The sequence below is a fragment of the Lissotriton vulgaris genome, chromosome 2_1 (genome assembly GCF_964263255.1).
Source record: "Lissotriton vulgaris chromosome 2_1, aLisVul1.2, whole genome shotgun sequence".
In the NCBI taxonomy this organism is placed as follows: Eukaryota; Metazoa; Chordata; class Amphibia; order Caudata; family Salamandridae; genus Lissotriton; species Lissotriton vulgaris.
In genome coordinates this window covers 360,611,078-360,631,296 of record NC_141687.1, presented here as the reverse complement: position 1 = coordinate 360,631,296, position 20,219 = coordinate 360,611,078, and the positions used below count along the sequence as shown (strand labels likewise).

At 44.5% G+C, this 20,219-nt stretch overlaps 1 protein-coding gene across 1 annotated transcript in view; it reads right to left on the bottom strand.

Moving 5' to 3' along the window:
* Positions 1-3,809: 3,809 nt before the first annotated feature.
* The window catches only part of RSKR (ribosomal protein S6 kinase related), a 73,643-nt gene continuing 57,233 nt past the window's right edge, over positions 3,810-20,219 (bottom strand). The window contains exons 9-12 of the mRNA XM_086958547.1: positions 19,588-19,677; positions 14,379-14,467; positions 6,060-6,170; positions 3,810-5,471 (exon numbers count right to left, since the gene is read on the bottom strand). Of these exons, the coding sequence (XP_086814673.1) occupies positions 5,247-5,471; positions 6,060-6,170; positions 14,379-14,467; positions 19,588-19,677 (515 nt within the window). The 3' untranslated portion in view covers positions 3,810-5,246. The remainder of the gene's footprint in view (positions 5,472-6,059; positions 6,171-14,378; positions 14,468-19,587; positions 19,678-20,219) is intronic.

The window sequence follows — 20,219 nt, the reverse complement described above, 5'->3', positions numbered from 1 at the left end:
ATAAATTTCTGCTGGCATAGCCCAGGGTTTGCTGTCTGCGCACTTGTATGGAATACACATCTATACAAGTGCACAGACAGCACACCCTGGGCTAGGATGCCAGCAGAAATTCCTTTACAAAGGAAAAGCGTCACCTGCACTGGCCAACCCTTTCCCCTGCTGTGCACTTCACACCCCATGCTCACAATACATCAAGTACTTAGGTGAAATCCCTGCCTTCAGGCAAGGATTTCACCTCCATGCCACTCTAAAGAAAAACAAGAGGTGGGGGCAGGGGGGTTCCTCGCTGAAACTATTCAGAGGCTGGCTGTCTGGCTCGGGGTGCTGGGCCTCTCAGAAAGCATTAAAAAAAATCATATTCTCGGATCGGATGCGCAGCTGTAGTGAATCATTTCAGTGCATGTCGTCTTAGCCCGGGCAGAGGAGGCGACGGGCAGGGGGCTGAAGCTCGGTGAGCCCAATGGGTGTTGCGCGCCTGCTGAGAGTGCAATATAGGTGTAGTGCCCTGGGAAGTTGAGGCAGAGATAGCCTTTCCACTGTCACAAATACATGTGCTGTCTGGGCGGATGAGCGTAAAAGTAAAGTGTCTGTGCACATAAAGGTCAATGACGTCACCACACGTTATCACAATGTCACACAGCAACCACAATGTCACTGCGACCACACGCCAATACAAGGTAAACGCGTTGTAATAGCAGTTATTTTCACATGCTTTCAAAATATTTTATTGTATACTGTTGTAAGCAGTAGATAAAATCGCCTCCCGTTACATTCATTGCTGGAATGTGTACATGTCACATGTCAGCGCGCTGTGCCAATTAAAAGTCAGTTTCCCATCATCGACATGCCAATTAAAAGTCAGTAATAGCGTTGTAATAGCATGCGTTAAAAAAGTCAGTGCGGTGTTATAGCATGCGTGGTAAAAGTATGCAATGAAAAGGATCCTGCGATGTAAAAGTTGCGATGCGATGGCACCGAGTAGCAATACCATTGTTGTAATGGGTGTTGCCCATTATTTATAGACTTAAAAAAACATTTATGGAGTAGATTGGGCTTTTACTGCGGGCAATGGGGTTTGAAGTTTTTCTTCTAAGCTGGATGCTACCTAGTAACCTATTTCTACAGCAAAATTTGCAATCAATGGTTGACCATTGCCACTCCCATCATAGACAATTGATTTACTCAGAATGGGCAACTTTGTTGAACATCTCTGTTAAACCAGCAAGGAGGTTAGCGATAAATGTGTTATAGAAGCTCCTTTATTGCACTTTGAACAGGTTGTTGCTACAGGTTTCATTTACCTGACTCCAGAGTCAGGAAAACTCATGACAGTGAATATCCCAGAGTTAATAACATAAACGTGATTCCAGTGGGTCACTGGGACCATCCCTGTGGGAACATTCTTTCTCCTCTTATGACATCAGAGGATTCCACACAATTTTGTCCATGGTTTTAAATTGATTTATTTTTAAGTTTTTCAAAAAGAGAGATTCATTTGAAGGTTCAAAGTTCATTTACATGATTTCATTATTCATCAATGAGGCATCATCATTATAAATTAAATCCAATGCATTTCGGGCTAACTTAGAGCCCTTCATCAGGGAATGACAATGCCTGTCTTTGTTTGTTCTGCGTTGGAACGCCGGAGTTTACGATCTAGAATCTTAGTTACCGCGACGCGGTTTCCTTCAACTTCAGAACGCCATTGCCAAGAATGTTACCGTTCTGTTTATACTCGCTGTCGGTCAGAGTTAATTTCAGAGAGAACACTTAAAAAAAAATGTGTGTAAATATTACGCTTGAAGGTGCTGAGCCCAATCATGCGCTGCAATCTGACAATGGAATCGATGACCGTGTGTATTGCCAGCAAGAGGAGGAGTGAAAATTCATTGTGCCTCCAAAGACTTTCTTTGAAGAAAAACAACTTCCACACAAGACATGGAACTCCCTCCCCATCCATCTCCGGCTAACCCAGGACCATCTCTCCTACAGGAAGCAACTCAAGACCTGGCTTTTCGAGCAGTAACGTACCCCTCCCCCCCAGCGCCTTGAGACCCCCCCCGGGTGAGTAGCGCGCTATACAAATGTTATGATTGACTGATTGACATCCAAGCCCAGCACTAGATGAGAGGATTATGCACAGCATGTGCATCAAGTCATATATGCCTCAAACAGAATTGTTTTTCCTCTGAAGTCAAAGAGGATTGGAAAGACAGGAGGATTTCTTCATTAACATAAATTTAGACATATCTCTTTTGTTGGTCATGTCTTTGAACATTGTATATTTGGGAACAACATGTTGGTGGTAGAATGGATAAACTGTATCACGCAGCTTTCAACTCCTGACATAAAGTGAGTAGTACAACGTACCAGTTCTGCTATAGTACTATTTTCATCAGACCAGTGAAATGAAATAAAGCCATAGAATCCCCCTAGGGAAGTATTGACCTAATCTAACGTATAAACAGACTTTCCATTGTCAGAAAAACAAGTATAAAAGGTAATCTGCATGTATGAAATAATAGTAGGATTTCGACTGCTCTATAAGCCTATGAATTTGAAGGATTTTAGAACCAGAACTTGCTAGGCAAGACAGCCCATCGTATTTGTGGGTATAAAAATGCAACTATCATGCATATATTATGCATTTGCCCAAATCGTTTGCACCTAAGAAGACTATACTTGAGACAACTTTTTATTGATGCAAAAATAAGAACAACTCTAGAGGCCGTTAGACTTTGTGTTTGCCTTAACCTTAATACAGGTATTATTAATCTTATGACATTTTTAGATTTAGCCTACAAAATGTTGTGAAATTGTGCCTAATATATATTTTTTAAGCTCTTTTTAAATATACTGCTTTGTTTTAAACATTGTATTTTTCTTATTATAATCTATGTAATTAATACAATAAACGTATAACTGACTGACTGACTGGCGTATTAGAACATGCCACCCACTGAGAGTAGAAAATTCTAAATTAAAAAGGGAGAAACAGAAAGACAACAATGTAATGCTTGTGCAGAAGGCTTGTACCATCCCTTATCAGCTAAGCCACAATATTGTCTTCCATGGAGCTCCTAAAGTTCTAATGCTCTGTCATAGCCTTATGGCCCGCCGTAGCCTTTAATGGCAGGTAGAGCCCGCTACAGAGGGCTATAAGGCTATTAGAACATTCTGCCTCTACAGAGTAGAATGTTCTAATTAGTAAATGTATACTTTAACTCACAGCATGACAACAGCAGTGCATGCTTCGTTGACATAGAGAATAAAGAAGAGACAACATCAGTGAGAAACACCTTCACACTCAGGACAGAAGCAGTAAAGGGTTGAAATGCTAATGCTCGATTATGTAACATTGTTCCTTGGTACTGTGGAGATGGCAACTATTAGATTAGTTGATTTAATACCCCTTAAACATTACATTTATTTTTAAATGTTTTGTAGGGAACAACCCACCTTTGTAAGCCCCCCTTGGGAAGGTCCAGCCACAACCTTTTGCTCTACTGTAATCTTAGTTTACATTTCGTTGTAGAGACGAGGCTTGTGTGTGGGGAAAAGATTAGTCTTTTCAGATACTAAACTCAAAAATGGTTGGTATTTATTTCCTCATGTATCCGATTTATTACTATATTGTTATTTCATTCAAACTTTTTAAATGGAAACAACTATAAATGTAACTGAAATGCAAAAAGCTTAATTTCTGTTACATACTATAAAAAAACTATTTAGGCTAAAAAATATACAAAAACAATTACTTTTTACTCAGCTACACTGAGAGCTTTTCTCAACCATTTTATTACTCGGTCCTTGGGCAAAGGAGACTTCAGGAACCATTGTTTTACCACCCCTCGCGGCTTTGTTTTGGGTTTGCATTTCTGAAAGTACTTAAGAGTTGTTCTTGGTTTATATCTCAATGGTTACACATGTAGTTATTATAATCTCATTTGTAGCCACTACCCCTCGCTCTGCTTATTGAAATGGTGGCAGTATATTTGTACATAGGCCAAGACTTGGATCAGGCAAAGTACTAAAGGTCCAGGCCTGGGAAGCCCTAGACAAGGCTGTCAAAGGACTAGACAAGGTTCACAAGTCAGCAGATGAGACAAGGTATAGTGTCCAGGACCCTGCCTTGGACCAGACAAGGTTCACAAGATATCGGATAAGATAAGGTACCTTGTCCGGGACCCAGCCTTAGACCAGACAAGGTTCACAAGACATCTAATGAGACAGGGTACAGTGTCAGGGACCCAGCCTTGGACCAGGCAAGTCTACTGGTAGGATTATGAAAGAGTCAAGCGCCCAGGTATAGACCAGGCAAGACCAACAAGGCCCAGCCTGGTACCAGGCAAAGTATGGAAGGTGAAGGTAAGTTGTGATAGGCCCAGACTGGAACCCAGCAAGATGCCCGAAGCCCAGGTTGAGACCAGTCAAGGTACCCAAGGTCCAGTTTGGGATCAAGTAGTAGGTCCCGTGTCCAGACTGGGTTCAGAAACCTGTACTGGGCCCTAGAAAAGATCAGGCAATCCGTCCAAGGACCCTAATCTCGCCCTTAACTGTGAATAGTTAAATAGAGAATATATTTATATTTTGTAGAGGATCCCAGTAATGATATGGCGGGGATAAAACGATGCCAGTTCATTGCAAACAAAGCTGGACAACAACACAGAGTTCATTCATGCTTTTAGACCAGTAATGATCTGATAAGATCGAATGAGTTATGGCAGGTGTCTTTTCAAGAGTCTCCGGAAGCCTCAAAAAGACAATGGCTAATGGACTGATCACACTGAAGAGTGTTTCTGAATGGGGTGGAATACAGATGGAAGTACAAGCAAACACAAAGATGAACACCAGAGAGAGATCCATAGAACTTTGTGAAGCGCCTAGAAGGACTCTGCCTAACTCCTTCTGGCATGCCATTTACTGGCAGGCCCCTAAATCATGTGTGAATTGTTTTTGCAGTAGTTTAATGACAATGCTTTAGAGCAAAAAACAAAATTAACACCTCAGCAATATTTTAAACGATTGTCTTACTCTTCCAATGATACAGAGAAGAGGATATATGAGCTAAATACTGTTAAAACACAGTCTTTTTTAGCCTTTCCACATATACCTCATCTACTTCATGTCTTCTCTGGGAGAGCTTGCTGGGCGCCAAAGCACAAACTATCCTCTATGACCAACATTTTGCCACAAAACATGTCATGAGGATCATGGCTGACAGATGAATCTCTCCCATTTCCAATTCAGTCGGGGCTGGGTTGTGCCAAAACTTCAGAAAAATCACCATCAAAGTCACAAAATCCATCCAATTCCTGCATGGCCATCGGCTCTGATTTCCGAACGTTCACAAGAAAGTCATTAGGGTATTTTTGTAGCACTACAGGGTCAAAAGTAAGTCCGCGAAAAAAAAGGTGGTTCTCAAACTGATGACGATGATGAAGCCGCTGATGTGGATTTCTGCAAAGGAGCTGGACGGAGAGAGGGGAGTAATGGAGAGCAGGAACATGTGTTAATATGTTTTGGGAACAAAGCATGCATCTTGTTGAGCAGAGCCAGTGAATCTAAAACAAGTGGATGCAACACACATATTTAGAAATGGGTTCTAGTAAAGCCCTCACAAAAGTGTTACTGCATTTTGGCACACAGAAGCTACTGCATAGTTCTCATTAGATTATACTGGATGCCAGTACTTCAGTGGGACCTGTCTTCCTCTGCCTTTAAAAAATAATTGGCATTATCCCCAACCTAGCTAAGATATCATCCAGAGGAAGGCAAGATATTGAATGGGTAGGGCTGAAGGAGGGAGGCCAAATTAATTAAAATTAAATTAACAATCTGACTTTGGAGGGACAACTAAATTGGGGGACTGGTTTAATGCATCAAGTTTAAATCATACAAAATCTATGTGGTCTTTCATTCTCCAGAGAAATGAGAACCTCCTGTGTCACATCATCTACTGCTCTTACTGCAAAAGAAACAGGTGCCCCTGAAAGTCAAATGATCTACACATGAAGTTAGTTTCTGTAGAAGTAGGACAGTGGTAAGAAACACGTTACCTCCTTCAGGAGCAGGGCAAGGCTCGAGCTGAGATTCGCAGGCATGTCATATGCAGTTTGGTTCACACTTTCCAACATGGCCACATGATCCTTCTCTGGAGCAACAGGAAACTGCCAAGGGAAGAGAGGGGTGGGAATATGACAAATATTTAGTGGGGCGGTGGGAGAGTGGATGAGATGCTCCTGTACTAAGTGGTGGTTGACAGAAACCGCCTTTTCCAAACACCACCCTTGCACATAAATGCCGGTGATTCATTCACTCCTACATTTAGGAACTACAATCATGTTGTTTTTCTCCCAAAAGTCTTGCAGTCAAGGGTAATTCACTCCTAACAGTCGTAGACATAGATTTATCAGTAAACCAGCTTAGATGTAATCTGTCTCCTGATGCTGCCCTTTTTCAATAGTAGAAGGCAGGTGCAACCTATGAAAGGGAGTGTGGAAGGGAGGCCTTTTTATAGATCATTTCATAGGACTTTACAACAACCTGTGAGGGTTCTTGGCATGGACAGTGCTGCGGCCTCCCAGACAAGGTCCACCTCATACTGCCAAATGATCTCACACTCAGATATGACTTCAGAACTCCCAGTCCAAATCCCATTTCAGCCCAAGAGGTTTGTGGGAAGGTAGGCTGAGGATCTCATGCTGCTAGGGAGGTAAAACTTTACAGACGGGCAAGAGAGGTGATCGCCCCCCCTGCCCCCACACAAATGGAGAACACTCTACTGCACAACCCAGGCTACCTACAGGCTTTGAAGTAGCCACATGGAAGCATGATAGGGCTCTTTAAAACGCCAAAGTAAATATTGAAATTAATGAGTGAAAAAGGTTAAGTGTAAAAATGAAACCAAGACATCAATCACTGAGCTGGTCAAAATCAACCACTGATTAACCTAAAGATGTGCAAATGCGAGGCAGATGTCAATCTATAGTGTGCAGTGCAAATGCCAGACACATGTGAACATACATTGTCGCACATACTAATATTACCATCTAAAAGCTGCACCTAACATAACCGGTGTATTTGTAAAATACACATTTACCTTGAGGTATCTTCGTGAAGACTAACTTAAGTTTATTGTTACCCAACTCACTGGTACTCATGTTATCGACCTTGGGAGGATTAAGAGCATATTGCACATGCCAGATTTTGAACCTGTGATCATGAGTTCAAACACAGATCTCTGGAGTAAATATATTAGTCCACTGAGCCAACAGACCAGGTAACCTGTTGGCATGCAAAGATCATGCACACAAGTAACATGCACATGCCAAACATATACATTATGAAGCATGGAACATGTTAAACATGAGCACATTCAAGGCATATGTTCAAAGAAACAGCATGGGTTGTATCATTTTACAATGCATGTCTCAACAACACATTACTAAATGACACGGTCTCAACCACAACCGCGTCTTTACCACGCATGCCTTTACAACAAATTTTGTTGTAAAGGCATGATTGGTAAAGGCATACGTGGTAAAGATCACACCCCAGCACCCCTAACCTCTAAAAACCGGCCTCCAGCACTGCAATCTCCCTAACCCAGTCCCTAAACACTTCCCAGACCCACCACCCTGAGCCCTAAAAACCAGCCCCTAGCCCAGCAATGCACTCCACCGAGCCTAAAAGACGACTTGACTCCTGCCCCCCACCCTAAACCAGCCAGCCAACCAAAAAACAACACCGACCCTTGCCCAAGCCCTGAACCCTAAAACGGCCCCCAGGCCAAAAATCTATCTTGCCCCATCCTGAGTCTTAAAAGGGCCCCCAGGCCAAAAAATTACCCCGACTCCAGCACCTGAGCCCTAAACTGGCTCAAGCCCAAAAACTACCCCAACCCCTGCCCCCGCCCTGCGCCCTAAAACGGTCTTCAGGCCCAAAAACCACCCTGACCCCAGCCCTGAGTCCTAGAAAAGCCCCATCCATGAAAGCTGCCCTTCCCCCCCCACCCTGAGCCTTAAAACTACCCCCCCAATACTAAATCCCCTTCTCCTTGATATCTACCTACCCCCCAACTTACCAAGCTGCATCCTGGCCCTTCCTCTCTCGATCCTTCCTGGTCTTTTCTCCGCCCATCCGGTCCCTGGAACTAGACTGCTGACTGCCTTAACGGTTCAAGCATGTGCGTGGCCGTGTTTCATGCATATGAGTGGTTCAGGCATATGCATGGTTCAGGCATATGAGTGGTTCAGGAATATGCGAGGTTCAGGCATATGCGAGTTTCAGGCATATGCGAGGTTCAGGAATATGCGAGGTTCAGGAATATGCGAGGTTCAGGCATATGCGTGGGTAAGGCATATGCGTGGGTAAGGCATATGAGTGGTTCAAGCATATGAGTGGTTCAGGCATATGCGAGGTTCAGGCATATGCGAGTTTCAGGCATATGCGAGGTTCAGGAATATGCGAGGTTCAGGAATATGCGAGGTTCAGGCATATGCGTGGGTAAGGCATATGCGTTGTAATGTCAAGCAGTGTTCTGCTTGCGTGATAACGGCACGCTGGCTTAACCCGCGCGGTTAATGCTGTTTCCCAACAGCATGCGATGCCCTTGCCATCATGCCTGTTAAAGGCCCATTAACCAAGAATGCAATTTAGTAACTAGCATGGTTAATCCACACACCTTCCACAAAATGCAAACAAGAGTATTTCACGTTCAACAACATTCATAGGCATGTAAGTGCAGTCAAGAAATGTTCAACTTCTCTGGTTTTATGTGTGATGTTCCTGCATTACTGGAGGCATGGTTAGTCCTTTTAAAATACAAAGGATATAAGTCATGTTCCCTCTTACCAATACAGCCCCCATTGAATGTGGTACTCTGCTCCTGGCAATATGTGGATCAATCACATGCTGTGAGAAGAACTGTAAGTAGGTGCACCTTCTGCCCAGGCATTGGTTTATTCCTTCCGTTACATAATTTAGTTTACAATCTGACGAGGTGCTATGGGTTACTTCTGCACTGGAGTATGCCCATTCCTCCCTGTCTTTTTAATAAATCATTACTATAGACCCGATTTAGAGTTTGGAAGTCGGAGTGCAGTCTGTCAAGGTGTCAGCAGAAATTACCTCCACCACCCTGATAGACTACACCCCTGTACAATTTAAAGATGATCGCCGGCCAACGGTCATCTCTGTAAATTAATGGGAACCATTGTCACTGTGGTTCTTTTCAATGTATTAAAGGTTTGGTGAACAGCCACCGTCGGCTTTCATAGCCGTCTACCAAAGTTTTAACTTTTTATTGTTTGTCAACAACTAACTCCCATAGACGAAGGTTTTTTTTTTTTAAACATTTTCCCAGGGTGTGGGGTTTCATACATTTTTTCCTATCTTAAAACTGGGCACTGACGGACAGGAAAAACAAAATACAGAACACGATTCACTTTAAATAGGGCTGGAAGTGTAATGTCCTTTTTAGGTCTCGCCTAGAGAGCGCATGCGCTGTCACAAGACCTATTGTAAACACAAATATGAAGGGTAATTTCTCCGGTCGCTTGCCATTGGTTGATTCTGGCATTGTATTCTTATCTGGCTTTTGGTTGGCTTTTGATCCGATACGTCTCTTCTGTTTTGCCTCCGTTTTGCAGGAAGCAGCACCGACCAACTACAGTTTAGTTCCGCTGCTGGCTGTTATCTATTCATTTAGGGACTACTTGTTTTCTTTGCTGCTCCCGAACTTTGCACACTGCTGCCGCTGGCACATCTGTGCTTCTTAGCAATGCAGGCTGCCTTCTGTTGTTGTGAGTTTAGATTCCATGTTCGCGGTGCGCCAGTGATTTCTGCACGGGCTCCCATTAGTACTGACCTAAGAAACACCACTGCATGCCCCCCTTCACCTGCCTCTGCCCTGCGTCTTCTATTAAGTCTGATGGCAATCACCTGCCGTCGTACACAGGTCACAAAATTGAGCTTATTAAGCTGCAGCCTGCGAGCGGGGTCAGGTCTTCGGGAGAAATTGAAACTAATGATTGATGGGAGATTCAGAGGCGGGAAAACGTCACTTCGGTCTTAACTACAAAACAGAATAGCATTTTAACAAACCTTCCAATTCTGAAATAGGACATTTATAACCCAATTATCTGTAAAAAGAGGGCTTGTGCTAAAATAACCGTTTTCCGTAATTTTTCACACTCATGCAACAGAGCCGTTGTAAACACGCTATGGCTGCTGTAAAAGGGTGAATAACTGCAACCGTACCCATTGGCAATACAGATAGACTGTATTTTCAATTAAATCAAGTAAGGATTACATTCTTCATTCAGTCAACTTCTTGGGTTCCGGAGTGGCGTGCTCCTCGCCGGAAAAGCGCTTTGACTCCTCGTCAGGGGTAGTACGTGTTATATAAATGCAAATACAATACAATGCAATACTGTCAAAAGAGAAGCAAAGATTTATATGTGTGGGCTATTTCAGCTCACCAGTCAGATTTATTTTTCTCGCATTTACGCAAGATTACGTTATTGGCATTGTAACTGACAATTCCTTTTATTTGTTTTAAAAACAAAAATAAAAGGCATTGTTATTTGCAATGCCAATAGCTCAAACTCGCGTAAATGCGAGACCTATTGCATTGCAAATGCTTGTTCCTATTGCCCCTAACCTGTTTGGCCATTGGAGGAAGTTTTCTGTCAATGGAGCCAATGATGGCCGTCCGTCTCTAAATGTGGGGCGGACTAAGGGATTTGCTGGAAGGGTACTCCTTTGCGCTTGCGATGCAGTAACATGTCTGCCAAACTCTAAATCAGGCCCTGTATTATCTGCAGTAGCACAGATTTCCCTTCTTATCATCGGCCATGTCCTAATCTACACTGCTTTACACTGTGGTCTGTAAGAATACTACAGGGGGGCAGTTGCAAGCAAGATGCACCACTCCCGCTTTTGTTACAGGGGGCTGATATTACAGCCCTGCTGCACAACAGGCCCTTACAGGCAAAAAAAACAGACCCCACCCCTCCGGGAATAGTGGCATTTATGTGGCACACATCCTGGACTTGTAGCAATATGGCATGATTCCTTGATTACCAATGCAGAGTCTGATTCAGCTGATGGCAAAGTACTACATTTGCTGTGCTCCACTCCTCTTCTCTTTTTGGTGATCATTTTACAATCATCGAGTTGTGGGTGCAGAATGTTTGTGTTTAAAGGTCAAGGCACGAGAGCGGACGCATTTTCACGTTCAATAAGGATGCCAGTTTCCCAGCCAGCAGATGTAGGAGGTGTGTAGGGGGGATCTAGGTGTGTTTTATTGCATTGCATCAATTGGATTCCTATGCACATTCCATTCCAGATTCCTCCAATATAAAATATATTTCCAAAGAGGGGGGATAGGTACTGAATGTATAATCAGATACCAGCAGCAGATACCCAGTTTGTTCCAAGTGTTAAAAATCTGCAGATTACCAGATCAGAGTATATCTATGTACACACCTGCTATGAAACTGATGCTGGTTTGTTGGAACGTGAACAGAACGTGTTTTGAATTCACGTTTTCTTTGCTACCTTGGGGCAAGTGGCTACGGACCCCCATGATGTCCCTTTGCAGCAAAGGCAGTTATCTGAAGAGGTACTGATGCAGTATGCTGTATGAATATGTAACTGTTTACAAACCTACTTGAAGGCAACAAGGGGACCCAAGTTAAGACAGCCAGGGACCTAAGGAGTCAATTATTTTAAACAACAGTGGTCCCTAGGGAAATTAAGGCTGAGGAACACGTGAATAAATATAGACCCGATCAGTGCTATATTAGTTCGACTTGTCCAGCCGGACAGAGGTCTGGTATTTAATCGTTAGCAATTTTAGGAAATATTTGCAAACCAAGATACAAAAAGTGGGACACAAGCCTGTATCCTACTACATCAACAGAAACAAACATTTAAGAAACACACAAGGAGGTTCAGGCAAAGCTCACGGTTTGTCACAGACAAAAGTTTCACGATGCGGGAAACAAATCGCAAGAAACACCTTTACATATTCAATTGATAACATTTCTAGTGACCTATAAGGTGTATTAAAGTGTCGACGGCGTTTCGATACAGGCTTGTGTACTACTTTTTGTATCTTCGTTTGTAAATATTCCCTAAAGGTTGGTCTACCTTTAGCTAGCTTGCTGCCCGCTACTTTGTTACTGCAACTACCATTACTGCTTCAATATTGTAAGTCACGCACCTTTACCTTCTGAACTCTCTGCAGTGCTCATTAACAGGTTAGTGCTAATTAGTCTTTTTGCTGAATATAGTGTCTAAGTCCTCAGACGTCGTGGCAGTGATGTGTGCTGCAATCTGACTTCATGGCTATCGGCACCTGTGCTTGTGCTCTTCATTCAATGACTCCTCCTGGTAATGAAATTGTGATCATTTCAGCTCGCAATCTTATAGTAGTTTCGCAGTTGGTTTTATTTCCCTCCTTTAAGCTGTCCTGTCAGCAGCCTCCGTTGTTTTCAGCAGACTAAGGGGGTCATTAGGATCGCGGACGGACTTGAGTCCGTCCGCGACCCCTGAGTAGGAGGGAACGTCCGCATGGGCTGCGGTGTTCCCTCTGTGCAGATTAGGATGTGACCGCCAGGGTGGCGGTCACATCCTCTATTTTTAACATTGCGGCGGGTGGAGCTTCAAGCTGCACCCGCAGCAATGTTAAAAATGCACTCATTGCATTTGTATGTAGAAAGTGGCAGGCGTTGCACGGTGCCTGCCGCTTACTGCATACAAATGCAGGGGGGTACCATAGGTACCCCCATGTGCACCCCCCAGCCTCCCTTCACCTAGGGGGCCCGCAACGGGCCCCCGCAGTGCAGTTACACATGCTTTTCCACGGCGGAAAAGCCGCAGCGGAAAAGCATGTTTCCGAGCACATCCTAATCTGGCTGACGGTGTCCGAGAGACACTGTCACTATATTAGTGCTTTTCCGCCGCGGTTGTAAGCCAGCCGCGGCGGAAAAGCTGCGGAAGGAAACCAGGACCCACCAGCCATCCTAATGTGGCGGTGGGTCCGCAGAGTATTTTCCGCATCCTCCAGGCCGGCGGTGGCTTCCGCCGGCCTGGAGGATGCGGAAAATCCTCCATCCTAATCAGCCCCTACGTCTATTTGAGTTCCAAAGTTCTCAAGAGAACGTGTTCCGTATTTTTTTCTTTTTTCTTAACTGTTTTTATTTATCTTTGAAATAACAAAAATACAAAAGATAACAAAAGAATAGTCAGCAGGCGTATCTCTCACAACTCCCATGTATGCGGAGTAGATAATGAATACAATTGGTGGGAATTTGGAATATATAACATGACATTTCGCTATTTCTAGGTCTCTCGTATTGTTCTCCCCCTGTTCTCCCGTGTTTCGTATTTTCAAGCTCTATTTACAGAAAGCCTGGATGTCATTTAATTGCCCCGAACACATCAACTAAGGAAGCCACTATCTGGAGCTGGTTCTATCCGTATTGAACTCCCTAGTGGCATCCTAGACAGTACAACCCATGTTAAAAGGCATTGCTAGCCTGTGCTTTCTTGCCGTTTGTTACCATTTATTGATTGCTTGTGTGGCCAGTTATCTTTTCCTCAGCTAATATCCTATGCTCAGCCTTCCACTGTTCTCTCTATACTTCTTGAAGACTAGGTCTGGCAATGTTATTATTGAGTCCAATAATCTAGGTGGCAATTGAAGCATTTTATAATTTCTTATTTTTCTGTGCTGTTTACCCGGATGATGGCTTTTTTTTTTGTCCTCATTTGCCTCTATCGCACCATTTTGCTTTTATCACAAACCAAAATGTCCATAACCTCATTTGCTGACATGAGTTAACGACAATGGTTTAGCGAGGGCGCCCTTGATCAATAACTCACACCCTATCGTAACCTGTACGCACCAATACCCGGTGGTGAAAGATCTACCACCATGGGAACAGAAGTGCTATCAGCTAAAGCTGAAAAAGGCTTAATCATAGGACCCCTGGTCTAACATAACAATATTTTCACCAATTCAAATGAGGTGCCCAAAATTCCTGCCTGCTGCGACCCTTAATTGTGCTATCTAACTTTGCCACAGTTTTACAGAAGATATCCAATCTTCATAACTTGGTGGAATTGATGATACCCACAATTTACAGATCTCTCTGCGGGCGAGTAAAACCGTATAAAATATTACATTTATATGATTCTTATTTCTTACACTTTCAAAGTCCATCAATCCAAAAATAACTATTAAAGCGCTTCCAGGATGATGGCTTGTGAAAATATAGAACACCCATCCAAAAAGTCCATCACTCTAGCATTTGAGTCAGTCAGATACCAATCCCATTTTGACATAGGGCCAACTAAGAACTTACCTTTCCCACAGCCAATGCGTAGAGCAAGACTCCCATAGACCACCAATCCACAGAATGATTGTAGGGTCCTCCTTGTAAGACCTCTGGAGCTAAGACCAAGAAGAAACAAAGGTCTTCAGACACACATCACACAGAATGGAAACCCTAATGCCTCAATCAAGGAGCCCTCATTTTTATGAAAGACAGCACCAGAGGCAGTGGGAGGGTTTAATGCCCAGTGCAGTGCATCTGGGTCCCACAGCTGGGCCTCTCATCCTCCCTCCACCACCAGTGCTTGCAAAGCTCATCCATGGCCTGAGGGTGGCAGGAAAAGAGAAGGGTTCAGTTTTGAAGTTCAAGCGCCTCTCACTTGTGTTTTGAGGATGGCACAGGAGAGAAAACATTCTATATCTAATTCTTGACACTCTTCCATGTACATAGGGGTGAATGGGGATACAAGATTTGGGAGGTGTTGGAATATCAGGTTTTACCCCCTGACATGTGTTGTAACGCTTTTATGTATATGTTTCATGCTGCGTACAATAGTTCAAGTTCAAGAATTTATATAGCGCACTACTCACCCAGAGGGTCTCAAGGCGCTTGGGGAGGGGGTTCATTATTTATCGAATAGCCAGGTTTTAAGTTCTTTTCTGAAGGAGATGTGGTTCTGTGTAAGGCGGAGGTGAGTGGGGAGTGAGTTCAGGTCTTGGCCGCCAGGTAGGAGAAGGATCTACCTCCCATGGTGGATCTTTGGATACGCGGAACTGCAGCGAGGCCTTGATTGGAGGATCTTAGTTGGCGGGTGGGTGTGTAGAAGGATATTCGAGAGTTGAGGCATTCGGGCCCTAGTTTGTAGAGGGCTTTGTGTGCGTGGGTGAGGAGACGGAATGTTATTCTCTTGTTGACGGGAAGCCAGTGGAAGTCTTTCAGGTGACCGGTAATGTGATCTAGGCGAGGGATGTCCAAAATGAGTCTCGCTGATGTGTTTTGGATGCGTTGGAGTTTTTTCTGTAATTTGGCTGTAATTCCGGCGTAGAAGGTGTTGTTTCCGTAGTCTAGGCGACTCGTAACCAGTGCGTGGGTGACAGTCTTTCTTGTCTCGGTGGGGATCCAATGGAAGATTTTTTTGAGCATACGAAGTACGTTGAAGCAGGAGGATGAGACGGCGTTGACTTGTTTGGTCATGGAGAGTGAGGAGTCTAGGATGAAGCCAAGATTACGTACATGGTCTGTGGGTATGGGTGCAGAGCCCAGGTCCGAAGGCCACCATGAGTCGTCCCAGGCAGAGGGGGATGATCCTAGGATGAGCACTTCCGTTTTGTCTGAGTTAAGTTTCAGGCAGCTGTTTTTCATCCATACGGCTACTTCTTTCATGCCTTCGTGAAGATTGGTTTTGGGGTCTTTGGTGAGGGAAAGGATCAGCTGGGTGTCGTCAGCGTAGAAGATGATGCTAAGGTTGTGTTGACGTGCTATGGAAGCAAGTGGACTCATGTAAACGTTGAAGAGGGTGGGACTGAGTGATGATCCTTGTGGTACACCGCAGATGACTTCGGTGGCCTCTGATTTGAATGGGGGAAGTCGGACTCTCTGAGTTCTCCCAGCTAGGAACGAGATGATCCAGTCCAAGGCTTTTCCTTTTATGCCGATGTTGCTGAGGCGTTGTATGAGGGTGCTGTGACAGACAGTGTCGAAGGCGGCGGAGAGGTCGAGTAGAATGAGGGCTACTGTTTCTCCGTTGTCCAGTAGTGTTCGGATGTCGTCTGTTGCTGCGATGAGGGCGGTTTCGGTGCTGTGTTTGGCTCGAAAGCCGGACTGTGAGGGATCGAGGGAGTTGTTGGATTCGAGGAAGGCGGCGAGTTGGCTATTTACGGCTTTCTCAATGACTTTGGCCGGGAAAGGGAGGAGGGATATGGGTCGGTAGTTTTTAAGTTCAGAGGGGTCTGCTGTGGGTTTCTTCAGGAGGGCGCTGACTTCGGCATGTTTCCAGCTTTCTGGGAAGGTAGCAGAGTTGAAGGACCAGTTGATGACATCACGGAGGTGGGGTGCGATGATGAAGTCTGCTTTGTTGAAGATGTGGTGGGGACATGGGTCGGTTGGTGAGCCAGAGTGGATGGAATTCATTGGTGGATCGTATCAGCTGGTGGTGTTTGCGGGTGGCTGCCTTGAAGGTGGTCATGTTGTCGGTGGTTGGGTTTTTTCTCCATGTTTTCTCGAGAGTACGGCATAGCTTCTTGGATTTCTTAAGGTCATCGTTGAACCAGGGGGCCTTTTTGCTGTCTTGTTTGGTGTGATGGTTTTTCAAGGGTGCTAATTCGTCAGCGCTGTGAGTGATCTATTGTTTGAATTTGATGGCAGCTTGGTTTGGGTCCGATGAGAGGGCGGGTGGGTTTTGGTTGAGCGATGTGAGGAGTTGGTCGTGGTGATTTTGTCAATTTTCTTTGGGGAATAGGTTGTGGGGGGTTGTGGGTCGAGGTGGTTTTGTAGCTGAAGTGAACACAACTGTGGTCCGTCCAATGGAGAGCTGTGGTGCGATCGAAGGAAATGTATTTGCTGGAGGTGAAGATTGGGTCGAGCGTATGTCCGGCTACATGGGTGGGGGTGTCAACAAGTTGTTTGAGGCCGAGATTGGCCAGGTTGTCAAGAAGGGTGGTGGTGTTGCTGTCGTTTTTCTTTTCCAGGTGGAAGTTGAGGTCTCCTAGTAGAATGAGTACTAGGAGATACAATAGAGGCAATCAATCTATAGCATTTGTATAGCACAGCACCGTCAACTCTAGGGGTATTTGGGCGTTGTGGGTACGAAGTCTCAGTCGAAGAGCAAGGTCTTGAGTTCCTTCAAAAAGTCCACCAGGGAGGGTGCTGTTCGAAGATGGAGAGGTAGGTCGTTCCAGGTCATTGTGGCAATGTAGGAGAAGGAGCAGCTGCCGCTGCGATGGATGCAGGGTGTGTGCATGGGCTAGTGAGGAGGAGCACAGGTGTCTTGCAGGTAAGTGGAAGTTCAGTCGTTGGTTGATGTAGGCCTGGTCCTTGATCATGCAGAGATTTGTAGGCATACATGAGGATCTTGAACTGGTATCTCTTCTGGATGGGGAGCGAGTGGAGGTTTCTGAAGAGTGGGGTGATATGGGTCCTTTTGGGAAGGTCCAGAATGAGTCTGGCTGCAGCATTCCGAGTCTTTTGAGGAGATGGGTGGAACTGCCAGCATAGACAGCACTGCTGTAGTCGAGGCGGCTGGTAATGAGGGCCTGAGTGACAGTCTTTCCGGTGTTGACTGGGATCCATCTGAAGATTCTGCAGAGTGTGCGAAAGGTGTGGAAGCAGGAGGCAGTGACTGCATTGACTAGTCAGTTTGCTGTCGAGGATGATGCTTAGGTTGCGTGCATGATCTGTAGGTGTGGGTGTCTTCCTGAGTTCTGCTGGCCACCAGCTGTGGTCCCGTATGGCTGTGAATTTCCTGAAGATCAGTACTTCTATCTTGTCGGAGTTGAGTGTAAGGAGGTTCTCTCATTCAGTTGGTATTGTTGGTCATGGCGTTGCAGAAATTAATTTTGGTGGAGCAGGGGTCTTCAGTGAGCGAGAGGATGAGCTGAGTGTAGTCTGCACAGGAAATTATGTTAAGGCCGTGGGATCTAACAATGTCTGTGAGAAGGGTTTTGTAGGTGTTGAATAAGGTGGAGCTGAGGGATGAACCTTGGGGTAGGTCGCATGAGATGTCCGGAGGTAAAAGGAGGCAGCTGGTGGTTCTGTATGCGTCCTGTGAGGAAAGAGGTGATCCCCTTGAGAGCCCTTTGCTGAATGCCGATGTTGGAGACTATGTTGATGAGGGTGTGGTGGGTAACGGTGTCATAAGCAGCAGTGAGGCTGAGGAGGATCAGGGCCACACTCTCTCCACAGTCGATGACGGTTACGTGTTGCTGTGGCAGCAATCACGCTGGTCTCAGTGCTGTGGTTGGTATAGGATCCTGATTGGACACCATCAAGTAGGTGGTTTTGTTCCAGGTATTCGGTAAGCTGTTTGTTGATGGACTTCTTGGGTAGGGGAGCAGGGAGACCGGTCAATCATTTTTTAGTTTGCTGGGGTCAGTAAAATGTTCCTTTAGGGGGGGTCTGACCTCTGCATGTTTTCATCGGTCTAGGAAGGATGCTGTGGTGATGGAGGTGTCGATGATGCCAGTGAGTTTTTTGCTGATAGGCTAGGTCCTGAGGCTGAAAAGACGTCAGTGGGTGAGTGGAGACCAGGTGGTGATCATTCGACTGGTGTTTGCAGGTTGCTCAATGCTGTTGAGGTTGAGCGCAATGGGTTAGGCGGGTGAATTTGATGTAGATGGTGGTAATCTTGCTGTGGAAGTAGTATGAGGGGGATGGTGGTTGGGTAACACAATTATTGTTAGTGTATTTATAGGACGCAGTGAGCGGTGCAAGTACAGGGCCTAGAAATTAGGCTAATTTGTCATCTCTGCAGCTAATAAATATGTGGTTAGTTTGTCATGTTTTCCTTAATTCACATTGACAGGGCAGTCAATTAAAATTTCCACTCTAGTGCACACATTGGATACAATATAAAAACCTTGTCTCGGAGGAAACAAAAGTAGCAATGGCCTACGAAACATTTTAAACAATAAGAATTGTTGAAATATTCTGTGTGATGATACAGAAGCCAAACATAAGCCGAATTCTCCTCGCTCCATAGTACACCATGCTTAAGAAAGGTATATAAAATTCCAGTAAAAGGGGTGGCAAAGGACACTTGGACCAAACGCTGGAGGGAATGCTGAATAACGGAGGTCCAACTTTAGACATGAAGGTACAAAGAAGTACACGGGGAAGTATTACATGCCTTGGCATATTATATAGCTCTCAGATATGATAGGAACATGTGATGAAATATAACTGCAGCTTATCTAAACTTTGGCCTATTTTGAGCAAACATTGCTGACTTGTTTATAATGCTTACAATCATTCTAATACACATAACATGTAGATGAATAGCGTATACTAACAATAGTGAGAAATACCCACTATTATCTGTGCCTGCTGAGTGTGAGGCATGGGGAGAGGCTCTGTATTCACCCCCTGCAGATGAGTGACGCTCTAACAGGATTGTCTGAATCCTAACACACCTGCTTACTACAGCATATCTAGCGGTAGGGAAGGGCTGATGCAAGTCCTGCTATTTTACCTAAGCATGGAGAGTACCATAGGGGAGGATCTGATGCCAGCCCTGCCTACTTACCCATGTACTGGAGGGTCCCACAGATAGTGTATGCTCTCTCTCCATAATGAAGTTGGCGTGAAAGGCCGAAGTCGGTCACTTTGATATGTCCTAAGGGAAGGTCGGGATAAAGAAGTTTTATTAAAGTATCATGTGAATTCATTCTTCGTGGAATTCTTACAGGGAGAACCCTGATTGTAGCAAGCACTGTTCCTCTAGAGCAAACGCTCTATAATATTAAAGAAAGTATTTGCAGTATAGGAACATACTCAATCACTCTTCTGTTTTTTCAAAAACGTATTATTGAACAATAAATCATAGGGTGGAAGACAATTCTTACATATATTAGAGTGTTATTACGCTTACATATAACAACATAATAATATTTTCCAAAACAAATCCTTAAATCAGCGGTAGAATTAAGTATTATACAATACAATTTCTCAATGCAATAGTTCCATATATTACAATTCTCATCACAATTCGTGCATAGCTTTCAAATGGCCCATCAATGTCACAAAGCCCAATGTATTTCGGTGCTCACAGGTCCCTTCCTCAGGGCAGTGTTCTAGAAACAAAAAGATTAACGATATAGATATTTTTTTGCAACTATTGACATGTGTTGAAACAAGGTTACAAACATTTTTTGCGGA